The sequence below is a fragment of the Phalangium opilio genome, unplaced genomic scaffold (genome assembly GCF_054372755.1).
Source record: "Phalangium opilio isolate 3A_F unplaced genomic scaffold, DU_Popi_V2 ptg000031l_1, whole genome shotgun sequence".
Taxonomy (NCBI): domain Eukaryota; kingdom Metazoa; phylum Arthropoda; class Arachnida; order Opiliones; family Phalangiidae; genus Phalangium; species Phalangium opilio.
In genome coordinates, this window is record NW_028324158.1 from 5870461 (window position 1) to 5889513 (window position 19053).

The 19053-nt window shown below is 36.1% G+C and overlaps 1 protein-coding gene across 1 annotated transcript in view; it reads left to right on the forward strand.

Annotated features, from left to right (window-relative positions):
- Positions 1 to 19053, forward strand: part of SLO2 (slowpoke 2) — a 167853-nt gene that overhangs the window by 24292 nt on the left and 124508 nt on the right. Inside the window, exon 2 of the mRNA XM_089869710.1 lies at positions 1565 to 1900. Coding sequence (XP_089725836.1) covers positions 1565 to 1900 — 336 coding nt within the window. The remainder of the gene's footprint in view (positions 1 to 1564; positions 1901 to 19053) is intronic.

A 19053-nucleotide genomic window follows, 5' to 3' on the forward strand; every position in this document is an offset into this window, starting at 1 on the left:
AACACAGGCTCTATGGCCATTGTCATACTTTCCCTCTCATCCACATTTGGTTTAACTTATTGATGTTTCATTAAACTTGTTCTTTTAGAACAGAGTTAATTAATCGATAGTTTCCAAATTGCCGAGGTCATGGGGGGGGGGCTTGGCGTACCACGGCACGTTCAAGGGTAGTTAAAGGGCAAGTTTAATTTAAAATGCACCTTCTAAATAGAATTCCATGTGGTAGGGTTTTCATTTTTCATTTTAAAATAACACAAGTTTCGTTAAAATCTGCTAAGGGAAAGGTTCAGGTAACATAAAATTATACCTTAGAAGAACTGCCTATTTCTAAATATAAAAGGAATTTAATATTAAAAGAAATAAATGATTTCTTATTAGAAAATAATTTGCATTTAGTCTTAAAAGGAGGACTACTGCGCCGTCACTGATTTAGTCATGTCTGCATGCTTGCTCGAACCATGATCTTACCCTTACATCTCTCAGCCTGTGAGAATTCAACCAATTCCGTAGGGGTAAGAAGTTCGGGCTAGCAGACGCCACAAAACCAATGGCGGTATAGTAATAATAGTAGTCCTCCATATTAAGACAAAAAAAATTCTAATTATTTTGTAGTAAGAAGAGATCATTTATTTTTTTAATATTTAATTCCTTTATATTTAGAAAAAGGCCGTTCTTTTAAGGTATAATGTTATGTAAGCTGAACTTTTCTTTTAACATTTCATTCACGTTTAGGCGAATATTTAAATTATAGCAAAAAAACTACTTGTGAAAGGTCTATTTTATTCACAAAATAAACATTAAATAACGCGCGTAGAAACTTGGAATAAAGTAACTTAATTCTTAGGTTATGTTTTGATAAACAATTTATTCTCAAATGTCTTATCTAGCACGAGTACTGAAGCGAGAAAAGAAAGACTGGGATATACGCATAAGACAAAAAAAAAAACTATAAAAAAATGCTGCAAAACCTTTTACCATTGAAAATATGAAACTTTAATTTAAAACGAAGTTCCAAAGACGCGTAGAAGTTTATCCACTTCTCTTCTTCGAAATTCTCTGATGAAAATACGTGTAGTCATCAAATTTTTAACCCAGCTCCAGCTGCTCCTTTCCATCAAATAATAAAGGGTGGTTTAGATAAATAACTAACTAAAATAGTACCATAAATGCTAGAAATAACCTAAAACAATTCGCCCTTCCAACAACCAAAAATATCTCGTGAAATCTCTGTATGTATTTCTTAACTTAATACATTTTTGAGCCTAAACCACGTGAACAGACTGCCAGCTAGGGCCAAACTATGTCACTTCAATTTAGTTAATGACGTCGAAACCTTACTTCTGCTATCACCTAATTGAATTTAATTGAATTTTCTTTGTTTCAAACATTAGCTATGCCATAAAAATACTCTACAAAAATTAGGTTAATAAAAACAATATAGTACTAAATAGCCATAAAAACGATGCACTTAAAACCAAGAAAAAAGAGCTTTGCTGATAGAAGAAAAACAGTGGCTGCAACAAACATCCTGATTCTTCTTCTCTCCTTTTCTCGAATCGTGTAGATGGAAGGCGAGCAGTTTCGTAGCGAATCCAGTCGGGGGCTCTCCGTTGAATCGAGCCCGTTCACCGACTCACTCTTCTCCAACGGGCAGCAAGTCTGTTTTCGTCGGAGTCCGTCGATCCGCTTCAGTGGCCTCTCAGTGCCGGTCGCCAGCGGACGGAGTCCAATTCAACGTGGCGAAGCACAGCGTTTCTCACCCTGCCGGTCTGGCTAACCTGGCAGCCACCATGAACTCCAACGGGGTGGTTCAAAGTAGCGTTGTGCCCCCTCTACCACCCAGATACCGTTTGAGGGACCTCATACTCGGAGATTACGCCTATGGAGATGACGGACAAAGGTAAGGCAATGTTTTCATTCTGGCCATGGTCGTTTAAATTACTTGTACTGAGTGTTATTGCGGATTATGACGGTTTTAAGTCACTGGTACACTGTGCGGATGACGGTTAAGGGGTTGTCTTGCCGCGGGAATAATGGTTATGAAAGTTGTATGCGTTTTGGGTCGGACCACGTGGTGTTTAGGGCCTCGGTTAGGTACACGTGCAAAAGTTTGGGTTCTGCATGAAGTATTGGACAGCCTATAATTTTATTACCATTAATAATCCAACGTAATTGGTTGGATATGAGTTATATTAACATTGAATCCCGCAGTTAAATATTGATTAATTGCAACAAGATATTAAAGCAGACGACTTTTAGAAATACGAAACAAGATGAGACTCGACCCAAGGTTAAACGTTACAGTATTGTTTCCATTTACGTTATATTATTGATTTAATGCTTACAACAACTTGTTTTACTCTCGCTGATTAATGTGCTAGACATAGTGTCATGGCAAATAAGGACTAGTACATGATCAAGGGCGGACTGGTGACCTTTTCATGATAGTGCATTGCTGGGTCGAGGCTCTAAATAATTAATGCGAAGTTGGTCCAAATCACTTTGGTTTCGCGCCTCTTGTGATATTTCCCACCTGGCCCCAGCAGATTCTATTTCGGTTCCGTTTAAGGCAATACCTTTAAATGTAGCTTTGTATTTCTTAACGGTTGTTATTAAATCGATACACCAATTGAAAATTCTTATGAGAACAAATGCCATCATTAAAGTTTGTGTGGGGATTCTATGTTTCACGCTTACGAAACGAAACCACATTTGTTGTTGTTGTTCGCAATTTACTGAATTAGGTCAGTCGTGAAATAACACTCTTTAATATTGGGTGTTTCTGATAAGTCTGCTGTAAATAAATAGGGCTTATTCTTAGGATCAAACTGATTCGAAAGTGTCCAAGAACGTAAAGAAAATACGGACTACCAAAAATTTATCGTCCCAAAAACATGGAAATAGACACATGTGAAGTAATTAGTTCAACCAACGTACGCACACTTTACTCATTCATTAGTACACTTCTGCTAGACATAGCTTCAATAATGTTTATAGCTTAAAGACATTTGAAGGCTGATATGTCTCAGTCCACATGTCAGATATGTTTTAGTGGCCAATCAATGTTTGGTAGCCCATGTCTCCATAACTAAATGCTGTAGACCCCTGCATGGTCTTCACACTTGCCACTCAGTTTGACCCTAAGAATATCCCATTTATTTTATGGCGGACTTATCTTTAACACCATATATAAACATAAATAGAACAAGAAGGTATAAAATTAGTAGTAAAATCGGGCGCGTTCTGTTGTTCAACCACTGTTACTTACCCTACATTCCCTAAAAATAAAATGTCGCTAATACCTCACTTGACGTGATGTCACGTGACGTTCCATGACCAAGTTACGTACTAATTACCCCATAAAGGGAAATAACAAATTCCATGGGTGCGCCGGAAATTTCTTCATATAGTTGGCACGCTTCATAAATCCTCTTGTCTAGTGGTTATTACTTCCTGCCATTTGCGTCTATTTTCTGTTTGACAATTTGGCAATTCCAACTTTTCCAAGGTTTAAGGGTGTTATAAATCTTTTGTAAAACACATGTTTTTAATAACACTAAAAGCAGCGCTGCGATCTACTCAGACTCAGGATTCTTTTTTTCAGTAAGAAGTAAATCGCTCGTAAGAAAAAATTTCGAAGAAATGTTTTTTGAATTTGTTGTTGGGCTACATTTTTTTACGTGACTCTGAATTTTAAATATTCAAAGGCGGTGTGGGGAAGATTTTGCAAATGGAAGAAAGTATTTTTTATTAGACGCGAGCTCTCTAAAATGGTTGAGAAAGAACGTAAAGCTTGCATTATTTACGATACTGTAAATTTGCTTATATTTGAACCTGAATTCCCAAACATACAGGAATAATTAAGTTATTGGGTTCTCTCTATTTTAAGAGGTTTAGACAATAACATTTTATCTTGCTAAAGGGAGGGTGAAAAGGAAACTTAACTGATTACTTAATCGAGTCTTCTACGAGTTCTAATACCAATCTGCATTGTGAAACATCCAACAACCCCGAATGATTTTAAAATTCATATTAGTATGAGATTTGAAATAAGCACCTCCGACCAATCGCGTAACGCCCTGCCTTCTTGTTATCAAAATTTACGTGGCACGCGCTGTCTCGTGCCATGATTGTCACTTCAAATCTATAGGTCTAGAGTGTGTCAAGTAAATTTTGTTAACAAGAATGAAGGGCGTTACACGATTGGTTGGAGGTGTTAATTTCTAATTATCTATGAAATCTCAAATGAATTTGAATTTTATAATAGTTCGGAGATATTTCCTGGATGTTTAACTATGCAGATTTGTCTTATAATTAGAGCAAGAATCCATAAAAAACAAATAACATTATTTTCCTTTTCACCCTCTCTTTAAAGGGAGTAGGAAGCTAGGCTCGAGATGTATCAAATTGTTATCTTCTAATTGGCCAAATTAGCTACTTTAAATTAATGGCTAATTTTGTAATCTTTAGGGGAGGTACTAAGTTATAAATTACATTTTAAAGCTGACTAATTTAAATTCAAAGTTCTCCCTTATCTTGGATTTAGGCGAATCCAATTCTAGGAGAGCGATAGCTCTCTTAGATAAGACTTCATACTGACTTTAATGTATAAGGATGGTTTTTTGATTGGTTATAACTTTTTTTGTATCGTATTAACTGTTTTGAAAAAATTCCACAGAACTACAATTCGGACCCTGAATATGTGGGTGAAATTTCAAAGAGATACATTTAATAGTTTATTTTATAAAAAATAAAGTTGCTAAGGGTGGTTTTCATTTCCATAAAAATAATCAGACATTTTGACGAAAACCTCGAAATTTTCCCATAGAAATAACATGGGAAAATATTTTACAGATGACCATTTTGTGGTAGCCGTAATGCAATAACTATTCGTTTGTTTGACTTGAAAACGGTTTTAAACGAAAGCCTGGTATTTAGATTTTCCGCTTTCCAATTTTCATTAATTAGATTTAAGTTTAAGTATGTTTAATTTCATATTTTCAAAACCATTCCAATCTGCGATATTTTAGGATGGATAATAGTCAGTTTATGATGTTAGCACGGTTAAGCCTATTTGGTCCAATTTTCGTAGTGGTAAAAAAACAAGAGAACCTAAGCTTGTGTTAGCTAACAAGTTAAGTTGGAAAAGTACCCCACACATATATATTAAGTTAACAAGATTACCTACGACTGGTAATTAAGCAAGAAAAACATGGCGTTTGAGCTCTTGTAGGTGCTTTGCCCGGGTGCTGTTAAGTGCTTGTGGGTGCTAGTGGATACTTGTAGGTGCTTGTGGGTTCTTGTAGGTGCTTGTGGGTGCTTGTGGATACTTTTGGGTACTTGTAGGTGCTTGTGGGTGCTTGTGAGTGCTTGTAGGTACTTGTGGGTACTAGTGGGTGCTTGTAGGTACTTGTGGGGGCTTGTAGGTACTTGTGGGTGCTTGTAGGTACTTGTGGGTGCTTGTAGGTACTTGTGGGTGCTTGTAGGTACTTGTGGGTGCTTGTAGGTACTTGTGGGTGCTTGTAGGTACTTGTGGGTGCTTGAAGGTACTTGTGGGTGCTTGTAGGTACTTGTGGGTGCTTGTAGGTACTTGTGGGTGCTTGTAGGTACTTGTGGGTGTTTGTAGGTACTTGTGGGTGCTTGTAGGTACTTGTGGGTGTTTGTGGGTACTTGTAGGTACTTGTGGGTTCTTGTGGGTGCTTGTATATACTTGTGGGTTCTTGTGGGTGCTTGTATATACTTGTGGTTAATTGTGGGTACTTGTATATACTTGTGGTTAATTGTGGGTACTTGTGGGTACTTGTATATACTTGTGGTTAATTGTGGGTACTTGTAGGTACTTGTGGGTGCTTGTGGTTACTTGTAGGTACTTTTGGGTGCTAGTAGGTACTTTTGGGTGCTTGTAGGTACTTTTGGGTGCTAGTAGGTACTTGTGGGTACTTGTAGGTACTTTTGGGTGCTTGTAGGTACTTTTGGGTGCTAGTAGGTACTTGTGGGTACTTGTGGGTGCTTGTAGGTACTTGTAGGTACTTGTGGGTGCTTGTAGGTACTTCTGGGTACTTCTGGGTGCTTGTAGGTAGTTGTGGGTGCTTGTGGGTACTTGTAGGTGCTTGTAGGTAGTTGTGGGTGCTTGTGGGTGCTTGTAGGTACTTGTGGGTGCTTGTAGGTACTTGTGGGTGCTTGTAGGTACTTGTGGGTGCTTGTAGGTACTTGTGGGTGCTTGTAGGTATTTGTGGGTACTTCTGGGTGCTTGTAGGTAGTTGTGGGTGCTTGTGGGTACTTGTAGGTACTTGTGGTTACTTGTAGGTACTTGTGGTTACTTGTAGGTACTTGTGGGTGCTTGTTGGTACTTGTGGGTGCTTATAGGTACTTGTGGGTACTTGTAGGTACTTGTGGGTACTTGTAGGTACTTGTGGTTACTTGTAGGTACTTTGCCTCCTCCATAGGATTAACATTACACTAAGTTTTGGAAGCTCGTAACTCTGGTTATATTCTAGGAGAGCGGTAGCTCTCTTAGATAAGACTTCATACTGCTCTTAATGTATAAGGAGGGTTTTTGTTTGGATGTAGTCTTTTTGTATTGTATTAATTGTTTCGAAAAACTACAATTCGGGCCCTCAATATGTGGTTAAAATTTCAAAAAGATCCACCCATTAGTTTATTTTATAAAAAATAAAGTTGCTAAGGGTGGTTTTCATTTGCATAAAATTAGTCAGTGTTTTTGGTGAAAAAGTTAAATTTTCTCATAGAAATAACATGGAGTTTTTCTCAAATTTTGTGGCCACCCTTTTGAAATGAAATATTCGTTTGTTACATTTGGGAACGGTTTAATATCAAAATATAAACCTTTCTCTAGGACCATTTTTAAGCTTTTTGAGAAAAAGTAAGTTTAAGTGCTAAATTTCATGTTTTTTAATCATGCTTTGACTTACGTTGTTGCAGCCTATATGTACTGTTGGACTAACGTCGTTTTACCGGGGATAAAGCCGAGAAGAAAGCCACTCTTGCACTTACGCTGTTTTACCAAGGACTTTTATCTGATTTTATTCTCTTTCGTTGCAAAAACTGAATGATTTTTCGTAACTAAACTATATTAACGATTACAGGTAATTAAGCTAGATTAACGATTACAGGTAATTAAGCTAGATTAACGATTACAGGTAATTAAGCTAGATTAACGATTACAGGTAATTAAGCTAGATTAACGATTACAGGTAATTAAGCTAGATTAACGATTACAGGTAATTAAGCTAGATTAACGATTACAGGTAATTAAGCTAGATTAACGATTACAGGTAATTAAGCTAGATTGACGATTACAGGTAATTAAGCTAGATTGACGATTACAGGTAATTAAGCTAGATTGACGATTACAAGTAATTAAGCTAGATTAACGATTACAGGTAATTAAGCTAGATTAACGATTACAGGTAATTAAGCTAGATTGACGATTACAGGTAATTAAGCTAGATTAACGATTACAGGTAATTAAGCTAGATTGACGATTACAGGTAATTAAGCTAGATTAACGATTACAGGTAATTAAGCTAGATTGACGATTACAGGTAATTAAGCTAGATTAACGATTACAGGTAATTGAGCTAGATTAACGATTACAGGTAATTGAGCTAGATTAACGATTACAGGTAATTGAGCTAGATTAACGATTACAGCTAATTAAGCTAGATTAGCGATTACAGCTCAAGCAGTAAGGATTGAAGTTATGTAATAGATGCTTGGTCAGTTCAAAAGCTTTAACTAATGAAAGTACAACGCGCTAAAACGTTTTCTCTCCTAAGGTTTCTAAACAATTTTAATTAATATTAAGACTGAAGTAACAGATATTAATCAAAACGCGTCTTGGATTTAACCAAGACCTAAAAAGTATCGATAAGAACAAGGTTAATCACTTGACTGAATGCGCAGATATTGAAACTTTTTTTTAATAAAACTTACATGTTTAAGAAAGTAATGTTCCATCACCCTATTCCATTGAATAAACTTTTTTTACTGGTAGTAAATTTTTTCCCTCTCAATAATTTGAAAAATTTACTTATCTCGGGTTTTCGAGCAAAATTCCATTCCCCGAAAACATTTTATAACTACATTTATTATCACTTTTAAGAGTTTTCGTGTGGAAAATACCTACACGAGTACACGTAACAATGACAAAACCATTTAGGGTAGTCTGCTTTAGCCTCTGCTGCGCCAGATACGAAGAAGGAGGATGTATAGTTGTATACCCCCTTGATAGAAGTACGCCTTGTCGCCTTGTGCTATTCTCATGCCTGGCCTCGTCAGCAAGGCAATAGCCCACTCAATTACGCGTTAAGCTGCTCGAGAATTCTGTGTGAATTACTTTTTAAGGTATTCGTCAGCAAATAGTAATTGTTTTTGTGAGCATTCCTCGCCTTGAAAACTTTTCTACCAAATGCTACCAGAAGTCTCTGGGGATACTAGAAATACTACATTTACTATAGGAAGATTCGCAGCGACAAGTTTAAAAACCCATATTCCTTTAAAAACCGTTAATACATTATCCTTGTTCCTGAAGATATACAGACTAAGTAGCAGAGTCGAGCCATAGCGTCGTAGATCACGCGACTCGGTGAACGCAGGCTATTTCGCAAAATAACCAAGTCAGAATTTTCAGGCTACGACCGCGCTTAAGTTAATAGTTACAACAAAGAAAATCAAAAAATAACGAATATCATGCACGCCCCTACTGCTTGCGCACCATAGAAACGCCATGGCATAGAACCGTGTAAATAGAATGTTTCTTAGTGATTGTTCCAGTAAATAAAGCCTTAATTTTTATTATTATTACCATTGTCTGTCGTACAACTGCTATAGGCCCTTTCTACGTAAAAAAAAGAGATGTCAATCCTCAGTATCGGGACATACAGGGGGTTGACCCCTCGCCGTCTCTGCTCCATTTATGATCTTTCCATCGAGCGAGATGGAAGGCAAAGTTTTACCCCCGTGTCTTTCCCTCTAAGATATGTCGAAGTGATCTATTACACAATTCAGTTTAACCAAGAGTAAAAATCATAACGTCCCTATTGAATGTGCTGCCATTGTTGAAATTTGCACTAAAATTAACAAAAGGTTTCACTATGGAGCGTACAGGGCATGAACGGGAGGATATGTTAGCAACTTATTAACGACACAATGTCATACACGTACTCTCTTAAAAGTGATAATAAATGTAGTTATAAAATGTTTTCGGGGAATGGAATTGTGCTCGAAAACCCGAGATAAGTAAATTTTTCAAATTATTGAGAGGGAAAAAATTTACTACCAGTAAAAAAAGTTTATTCAATGGAATAGGGTGATGGAACATTACTTTCTTAAACATGTAAGTTTTATTAAAAAAAAGTTTCAATATCTGCGCATTCAGTCAAGTGATTAACCTTGTTCTTATCGATACTTTTTAGGTCTTGGTTAAATCCAAGACGCGTTTTGATTAATGGATTTTGATTTATTACTCAATTAATTTAAGTATTCGTTCCAACTTTGTATATTCCCAAAGATATTCTATCCATAAGGACTTAATTAATGAAGGTAAAGGTGAGATGAATAAAAATACATTAAATAAAGGGCCCTTCTCTTACCCTTCAGAGTATTCATGGATAGAAGCCGTATGTACGGCTTCTAATCTCCTGAACAACGGGAACCCACAAAGTTAGTTCAAACAATACCTTTTAATCTCCGCTTTAGTAAAGGGGGGAGGGGAAATAACGTTTATCGGAAGAATTTTGTTCGGCTTCACTCCGCACTATACGCCTTCTTGCGGGTACTGGCTATTCTCAACAGTTAACTGTATATATTTTTGTAGCGAAAAGTGTTGCAAAGTTTACGGAGGTTTAACTCAACAGGCAGAGTTTAAACGTTTTGGTGCACTGGATAAGTTTTATCTGTTTGTATAACAGATATTTATAATCTGCATAAACATCATTATGGGCAAAAGTTAAGCTAAGCCTCTGTTAGTTGTCAGTTTGATGAACGTTAAGTAATGTATGTACAGGTATGACACGAGAAGGTTGTGAACTTTTATTTTAGGAACAAGTTTCAAGCTAGACTTAAAGAAAAATAAACCTTAAAATAACGGCCTTTTCTAATTATAATAGCTAAAATATAAAAAATAAATATCTTATTTCTAGATTTTAGCATTTAATTAGTCTTTAAAACGTGGGCTATTGCCTCGATATTTTAGAGGAATCTGATTGTTAGAACCCCCTTACTCTTACGAAATTGTTTGAACCAATCACGTACGGGTTCTAACTAGCAGACACCTCTAAACATTAGACCATTTTTAAATTTAACGAAACTTGGAAAAGGCACACCTTGAATAGTTATTTATAATTTGAAAGTATTCCGAAAGGTAACTTCACTGTAGTTTTAAAGTTATTCGATGTGCTGGGCTATCAAAAACCCATGCTTATTCTATGGGGTGTCATAATTTTTTCTCTGCCGAACGGGCACCTTGTGGAACGTCAAAGATGGTAATCCATAATAAGTTAGTATTTATACATATCCATGCTTTGAAAGACTCTTATGACAAAGAGATACTTGTAGAAGTATAACGCTATTTGTTTGACTATACAATTCACTATAGGTTTGGTTCTCTTAACTCTCTTTCCATGATACAAATGTAGGTAGTATATAGATTCGTCTGATGTTGTCATTACAAATCTAGGTCAGTTCCTAAAACCCCTTTCAGGCTTAATGAATGAAAGAAGAGTGTAATACAGGGTGTTTCTGAAAGATCTGTCAAATATTATGGTGGGCGTTCTTGGCGAATTCGAGTTGAAAATGTAACTTCTATGACATTTTGACCCAAGGGCCACCGTTTTCAAGTTATGATTGGAGTGTTTTAGGGATGACCCCTTAATTAGATTAGAAATTGTCTTTCTGTTTCATATAGCGTTTTCCTTTGGGTCCTCGCGCGCGCTCCCATGGAGGAATAAAACTAAGAGATCCTATTCTTCAAAAACAGTCTTCAACGATGCTGGAAACTACTACTACCATTTTTATTGCTCCTTGGGAGCGCTCCGCGAGGACCCAAAGGAAAACGCTATTCCTTTTTAAGGGGTCAGCCGAAAAATCCTCAAATCATAAATCGAAAACAGTGGCCCTTAGGGCAAAATGTCATGGAAGTTATATTTTCGACTCGAAATCGCTCAAAGAACATCCCCCTTAATTTATGGCAGATCTTTCACAAACACCCTGCATTTGTTTACCGCGAAGTAGATAGACGTGCAACAAATATTGACCGAGGAATTTAAAATACATAGTTTTTTAAAACTATAGGAGGATTCATACCATTTACACAAGGAGGCCTTGCTTTTGACTCCACCAAGGAGTCTGGCCTCCTAGTAACACCTGAAGTCTGGCCTCCGTTTGTAAATGGTATGAATCCTCCTATAGTTTTAAAACTATGTATAATCAAGAAGTGATATCTAGCTTTTTAGGGAGAAGGTATAAGATGCCTAAGTATTCGCGCGCCATAGTCCTAGTCCCCCTTTCAAAATACAAGGGGGACGTAAAAGGAGGCCCGGCTATTTCGCCTCTCCTCAGTCGAAAAAAACTTAATTTTTGTCATTCGCGTCGCGCTGATGCGAGTTTTCAAGAACCAATGAGATGCTGGTTGTAATTTAGAGGCGGGGATTAACTCTGGACCTACGTTTGGACTGGAAATGAGACCAATTTATACCTTCTCCCTAATAAACTAGATATCACTTCTTGGTATATACTATAATGTTTTGAATTTAACAAAAAACCCAACCTGTAATTTAGTCTGCTATCATTTTGTTTAAAAGTACTTCACTAAATTTTGAGCGTGCTGGATTGTTTTCCCCATTTCTCTAAAAATAGAAGGAAGCTAGCCTAGCTGATGTCATATACTTTGAATAATTTTACCGTATAAATCAATGTGTACGAGCGCGGTGAAGTCCCAGCACGAGGCGAGAATCTTTTTATAGATGCGCCAGTGCGGACAACTCAGCAAAAATATAGGTCATTTTAAGTCGATTTCGTTGAAAGTGAAACGTCCTAGTCGCGCTCTTTCGCAATGGAAACGTTTTTAAACTCAGAGGTTCATTAGCTAAAGTATAATTTACTTTTCTCAATAGTCAGGAAGCTAATTTAAAAAAAGAATAAGTTTATTCTTATGTTCCGTAAGTTTGTCACTGGTTACTGAGAGCTTGTCATGAAGTGACTTAGGTCATAGATTCGACTTAAAGCGACTCCTGGTGAGGCGCTGTCAAAGGCTGAGTACAAACTAAATAGGAAGATGGAAGTCCTGCAAAATTAATAGAGTGTAGTCAATTCTCTCTTGTCGTTCTCGAACTATAGGTCTCACTAAGTCTCTAGCATTACGAAGTATAGGTAGTGTCACACTTATGGAACATATCCTATAAACTTATGATAACAGCTTGATATATTTCACCGACGTAAGCCAATAGACAAGCGTTGCTAGTCATTTCTGAGTGAAATTCAACCCGTTAGCTACAACAGATTGAAAGGCTTACAGCATTATGTTCGATTCAGTGGTCACTCACTTCCAAACCTGCATTCACTTTCAGGAGATACTCTCACAAATTATTACCAACCCTGAAGCGCAATAAAAGTTTTAAAAAGGGGAGGAAATTTCTCTAATGGTCGTAATTATTTGCTTCGAGACATATTCTTCTGTCTGTACCTAACAGCTGCAGGTTTCGGTTGGGTTCCAAAAATCTATAAAAGTCCAGTTTCAATAATTCATTTATGTTCTCGCTTATAAGTGTTTGTGTAACAGACGGCGTCTTTGTGTGTACCTGTTACGAGGGGAAAACCACTTTCGAAATACCCTACAAGTCATTAACATCTTAAAAAAATTTAAGTCACAGTAAATGGAATAGAAGTTAGTAAATGTAGTCTTTGAAATTTTTGAAGGCACACCTGAAATCAGGAGTACAAATTGCTTCTCCTCCTAGTGAGTTACATCTCGACCCGTTTAACCTGAGGTTGGAAAATGATTACGGTTAAATAAGAAATCCTGATTACGTTTTCTTGTTTCAGTTTTTATGTGAAACAATGCCCTGTTTATAGCAAAGTTTTATTTACTTAGTTTTTTTCCTTGCCTATAACGCAATATTATAAAACGTTATTGGTTCAGAAATCTCTAAAATGAAATAAAATACTAAAAAGATTTCAAATATTGACGTATTACTTGCTTTAATACCAGTTTACAATTTAACTTAATTGTAAATCGATTAGCATCGAAATACACCCTCCTTCATGAAAACAAATTGAATACCCATAATCCTCAATTTTTACAGCACATTTCTAAGCCTAACATATAAGGGTCAATAACCTTGCACTTACAACCATTGAGAAAACTTAGGTTCTCTTTTAACTGTCGGCTAGAAAACAAAAGCAAACAAAACTAGCTGTGCTTTGTAAAACACAACAATCTTGTTTGTTTTATATTGTATATATAAAAAATCTTATAAATTTTAAAGCATTCGTTTTGTGGGCAAGGAAAACCCAGTCTATCCAACTGCATCATCGTAAAAATGCTAGCGTCCCATTTTCTAACCCAATGTAATAAACCAGCTCATATTTTCAACTTACTTTCATCTTTGTTTTCTGGAACGTCAAGTGGGAAAAGCTTTCAGAAAGCTTGTTAAAAACTTTCATCCGTAATTAGAGAGATAGTTTTTTTAACAGTCTCTATTCTGAGAATTGTCTAGTTTCTCTAACAATTGCCTTTGTAAACTGCGATTTTTCTAAATTGCGTTTTTAAAAGCTGGCGTACATAAAGGAGAGTTAATTAACCGTCACAGTCATAGATATCTTTTATGTAACTAAGTGACCACCTTCAGGAAGACTTCAAGGATATTAAATTCAAACCGGAGTGTTATACGCTTGGAACTTTCAAGAGAAAAGGTCTATATAGCAATGGCTATTTTGAGACTAAAAGTAACAGATGAATTTCGAAGCTATGCGAAGCTAGGCCAACAATTATATTTGACGAATTTTACTTATCGAATAATCCATATCGCTGCGAGTTGCACCTCTCGTTGCTGCCAAAACCAATAAAATTACAGTTAGGAAGACGTCAAATTTATGAGGCCCACAAAACACGCATAGAAATGAACACGGGAGATATTGGGTCACAATGATTCCAATTAGCTGCGTGTATTCCGGAATTTAGTTTTATTTGGTGAAAAATATTCCCAATAAAATGAAACTCTTGTTTACAATAACTTCGCATTAATCTAATTCTGATATCCTATTGTATTCGGTGTTGGACTAGCTTATTTTTTGCTCGTCCTTTTCCAGTCGATTATGTCAAAGCATAAGTTTATAAGAAATGTTCCATGAGTATGACATTATCAATACTTCGTAATTCTAGATACTTAACGACAAGCGAGAATTGACTACACTCGGTTAATTTTGCACTCCATCTTCCTATTCAGTCTGTACTAAGCCTTTAACAGCGCCTCACCAGGCGTCGCTTTACCTCGGATCTATGACCTACGTCACTTCATAACAAGCTCCAGTTTGTAACCAGCGACAAACTTATGGAACATATCTTATGTCGTATACGTATTTTGCAGTAGTACGTTCTTCTGTACTATACACATTAGCAAAATTGGAACAATTATTCATTTGACTGAGTGTCATGCATAAATGTATATAGCCCTATTATACTTGTTCATTAATTATATAGATTATAGACTGATAGTGAACATAAATTTCTTTGCTGCATATGCGGAGTTTTATTTACGGTTCGCCACACTTCTGTCGTATTGTAGTGTCCCATTGTTTTGACGCAGTCCTGACCGTCTGGGTTGTGTTTTAAAGGGAGGGTGGAAAGAATTTTAGAATACTTTTAATCGATATTTCCAGCCTAAAATGGAACCGAATCTTCATTCATAAATAAAAGATTGTAAACTCTTTAAATGAAAATATGTCCAATAATGATTTCCTAAGCATTCAATTGACATCATATTAATTAAAAAAACAAGTTGGGAAACCAAAATAAACCTCTCCGAGTCGAGACGCAATTAAGAGGTTTTTCTCAAATAATTCAATAAATATAATTGATATTATTTTTACCGTCATAAATTTACCTTAATTCTAGTTAAATCGTTTTAAGAAACTTTATTCCTAAAATAATTTTTAACATAGCTCTTGATGACGTTTGAATTCAAGCGTACACCTCTTAAAGAATCTCTGGAAATTTAGGGTATATAAGGCGGATGATTCACAATAAATGATAAGAAAATCCACAATTGCGTGAACCTTTGTTGGAAGCCCAGCGATTGGGAGGCAAGACGTTTCTCGTAAACCTAGCCGATCGCCAAATACTTCTTAATCCAAAAATTGCTTTCTGCGAACACGTTTGCTGCGATTTTCCAACTGCGAACGCGCGACGCACACACACACAGACATGTCCAATGTAATTCCTTTCCGTGACGTCATCGTCTCTCGGAGAAATAAAAAATGTAACATCGTTTTATTCATCCTGAACGTTTGAATCCACGAGATGTCACCACTTTCACTGAAAAAAGGCTGTCCTTTTATTGTTACCATGTTGACGTTTATCTGTGTTAACGTAGAATAAACAGAATAAATTCTATTTTTGCCTCAAAATTAAAGCAAAATATCAAGACATATTATAGCAATTTTAAACTGCTCAAATAAGTTCCTGTAGAAATCTCAATTTTACTATACACAGTTTTCAGACTAGAAGGATTGATACCATTTACACCAGTAGGCTAGGCTACTTGGTACTGCACTTAGTTCGCCAAATAGCCTGGCCTCCTGGTATGAAAAGTATCAATCCTCCTAGTTTGCAAACTATGTATAATAAAAATTTTAATGTTTTCTGTTGTGTTCATTATTATACGAATTGCTAATACATGACACTACACGGTTAAAAGTCAAGGTTTACGTTTAATGATATATTTACAATGATTACATAGAGAGTTTAGCGAGAGGTGTGAATTACAATCGTTCTGACGATTGATTACTCGACAGGCGTTTATATACTAGTCCTTATCATGTTTACAGTAATAGATAAGGTAGGCCTAGTAGGTCAGTTAGTTTTTTATCACATCGAAACATAACATTTTCCCATAAAAAATAACCCAGAATCATTCATACCTTGATTAGTTGCTTTAATTGTTGTTTTCAACTTTCATCTATAATCATACGTATTTAGTGCAAATATCTGTAGCGAATATATAACTTCCTTAAAATAGCGTAAATCATTTAGACGTATTCGGGGTAAGCCAACTTGTAGGGGTTTCCCAAGTAACGCATTTTCCATAGAACGCCTGTAAAAGTGTTTATCACGCTGAGCAGCAAAGTGCAGGAAAAAGCAACCCACCAGGCGCAAGAGCTTTATTCTCCTTAACATCAAATAGTTTCCTGCAAATTTCCCGAGTTTTTTCTCCTTTTTTGAGAACATAAGAGTCATCATAAGTTTATAAGATATGTTCTCTTAGTGTGACTAATAAACTTTGATATTTAAAAATTGAAAATATTACGAAAATGGAACCTCAAATTGGAACAGGCCACAGATTAATTGGGTTATTTCATATTGGTGTTGACTAGAGATGATAAATTACCGTTATTTTTAAATTACCGATTCCAATTTTGAGAAAAAAATTGATTTACAGTCAGTAATTCATGGTAATTATATTTTCACCTGTTTATAGTCTACTAAACCACTTTGAATTATGAACATTTTATACCTAGTTAAGCTGCTTTAAACAGCGCCAATTAATGGAAAATTGAGGAACAACTGTACACCGAAGAAAAAGATGCGAACTTTTATAGTCCCTAGCAGTCTAGTAGTAGTTTTCCTAAAAAGGTTTTAACTCTGTGCGCAAAAAATTTGGAAAATGATTGGTAATTTATAGGTAAATTACAATTGTAAGATTACGATACGATGGGGGTATTTGTAAATTACCTTTTAAGCTACTGAAGGTAAAATACCAACTCACATCTCTAGTGTTGACCCTTGCTACTGGCTTTTGCTTCATAGCAAGGGGGACTTCGTAACGGTTACGGTGTAATTTTTCTTAAAGATGTATCTAAAGATTGTTTAGATCCCAAATATTGTAATAGACTTATATTAAAACATTTGGAATCTTTTCTGAAAGCAACCGAAACTTTAATAGTGGCCACTATTCCTTTAAAGAAGATAAAGGAGAGACTGGGCCTCTTTGATATCTGACGTGGCAATAGAAAATAACCCGCTGAAAGAAATCGATATCATTGGCCTAGAAAAACCTGAGTTGGAAAATAGAAAACGTGCAGCCCGTATACACCATTGATTGTATAAAAACTATATCAAGAGGCTCGATTGAAAAAAGAGGGGTTCTGTTTCCTATTCAAAAAGGTAAAAGTCAAAACTCCTGTAATAGATAAGGCATTGTATAATAGAAGGCCTTATATATATTATAAAAAAGGCTTAGCATTGAAAGAAAATTTTGCTCTTTCATATATCAGACTTCATGTATTTTCATTTTATATTTTTTTCGTGTTTTTATTGTAGCTTTTAGGTTTGTTTTTTAGTTGTTTTTCCTGCCTTATTTAAACAAGGTAGTGAAATAATGAGCTTGGAAAGATGATATATATATATATTTTCGAAAGAGTTAAGGCCTATTCAGAATAGAGTAATATCAAATGTGGATGAGAGGGAAAGTATGACAATGGGCATTGAGCCTGTGTTAAAAAACTCGGACATCAAAGTTTCGCCAATAACTATTTAGTTTACTAGTGACTGATGGACTTGCAAACTCGCGACTGAAAGTAGTTCAGACGTTTATGCTCCTTGGCTTAACCATAGCCCACTCGATCACGCGTATCACGATGCAAGCTGCTCGCGCTATAGCTAAATTACCGAGATTTATTTTAAACGTATCTAGTTTTATGTGCTCTTCTATTGCTTCGATAACCTTACTTAAATCCATATTATACCTTCAAATATCTTTTATAACATTACCAGCTACTCTGTCCTGACTACAAACACAAATCGAGGAAGTTCTATCATACAGAATAGCAGACGACGGTAACCGTGTAACCGCGAATTAACACAAGACCTATTTTAAGGGAGTGAACAGGCCCAGTATAGCTACGCCAATAAAACGGTGAACTACGGCGAAACTCTGACTCGCGACTTTTGGCCATTTTCATACTTTTCCTCTCATCCACTTTTGGTAATATCTTAAGTTCCTGTCGGTCGCGTCATTAAGTTCATTTCCCTGTTCAGACGTGAGAACAGACGACATAAAATTAGTGTAGCATAAGCATATACATAAGTTTATCACTTCTACTGTGATTTTTTTTAAATAAAGTGCCAAACGTTCGAATACTAAAATAGCCGAATTCAAACTGAGAAATAAATAGGGGCGGAAATAAGGAAAACTTCTTATAGGACATGTGTCCAGTGACGCCGCCTTTGACTTGTAAAATTATAGGACATTGTCCACTGGAGTGTGCAAAAATACTGTCGCATCTTCATAGTCAAACCATCAAAACTACGGGAAACTTATTGGTCAAAATGTCCAGTGACCCCCTTAGTTTTTGGAAAAATTATGGCACATTTTTTAAATTATATTGGACAATGTCGAGTGTCCTGTTCTTATTTCCGGCCCTGGAAATACCACCAAAAATGCAAATTTTTTATATATCGTCTGCTAAACCCAAACTCACTTGATCATGCGTCAGTAAAACATGATCGAGTGAGCTATGACCAAACAAAAAGCGCTATCGAGATGGTGCCATCTCGACTCTGCCCAACGAAATTTAAAATTTTCAAATTAAACCAGCGAGTCTCTTACGTAGTCGTTAACACGTGTCTTATTAAGCTATCAAAGCTGCTTAATTCACCGACGTAAGAGTAAAAATTAAGTGTAGTCTTAACGAACCTTTACACTTCTAGGCCTATAAATTCGCAAAATATGAACTATGCCGTTTAGGTTTCTTTTATATTTTAGATATTCCCTAAAGCATCGCGTGGCCTTTTAAAATTTCCGTATTTCATAAATG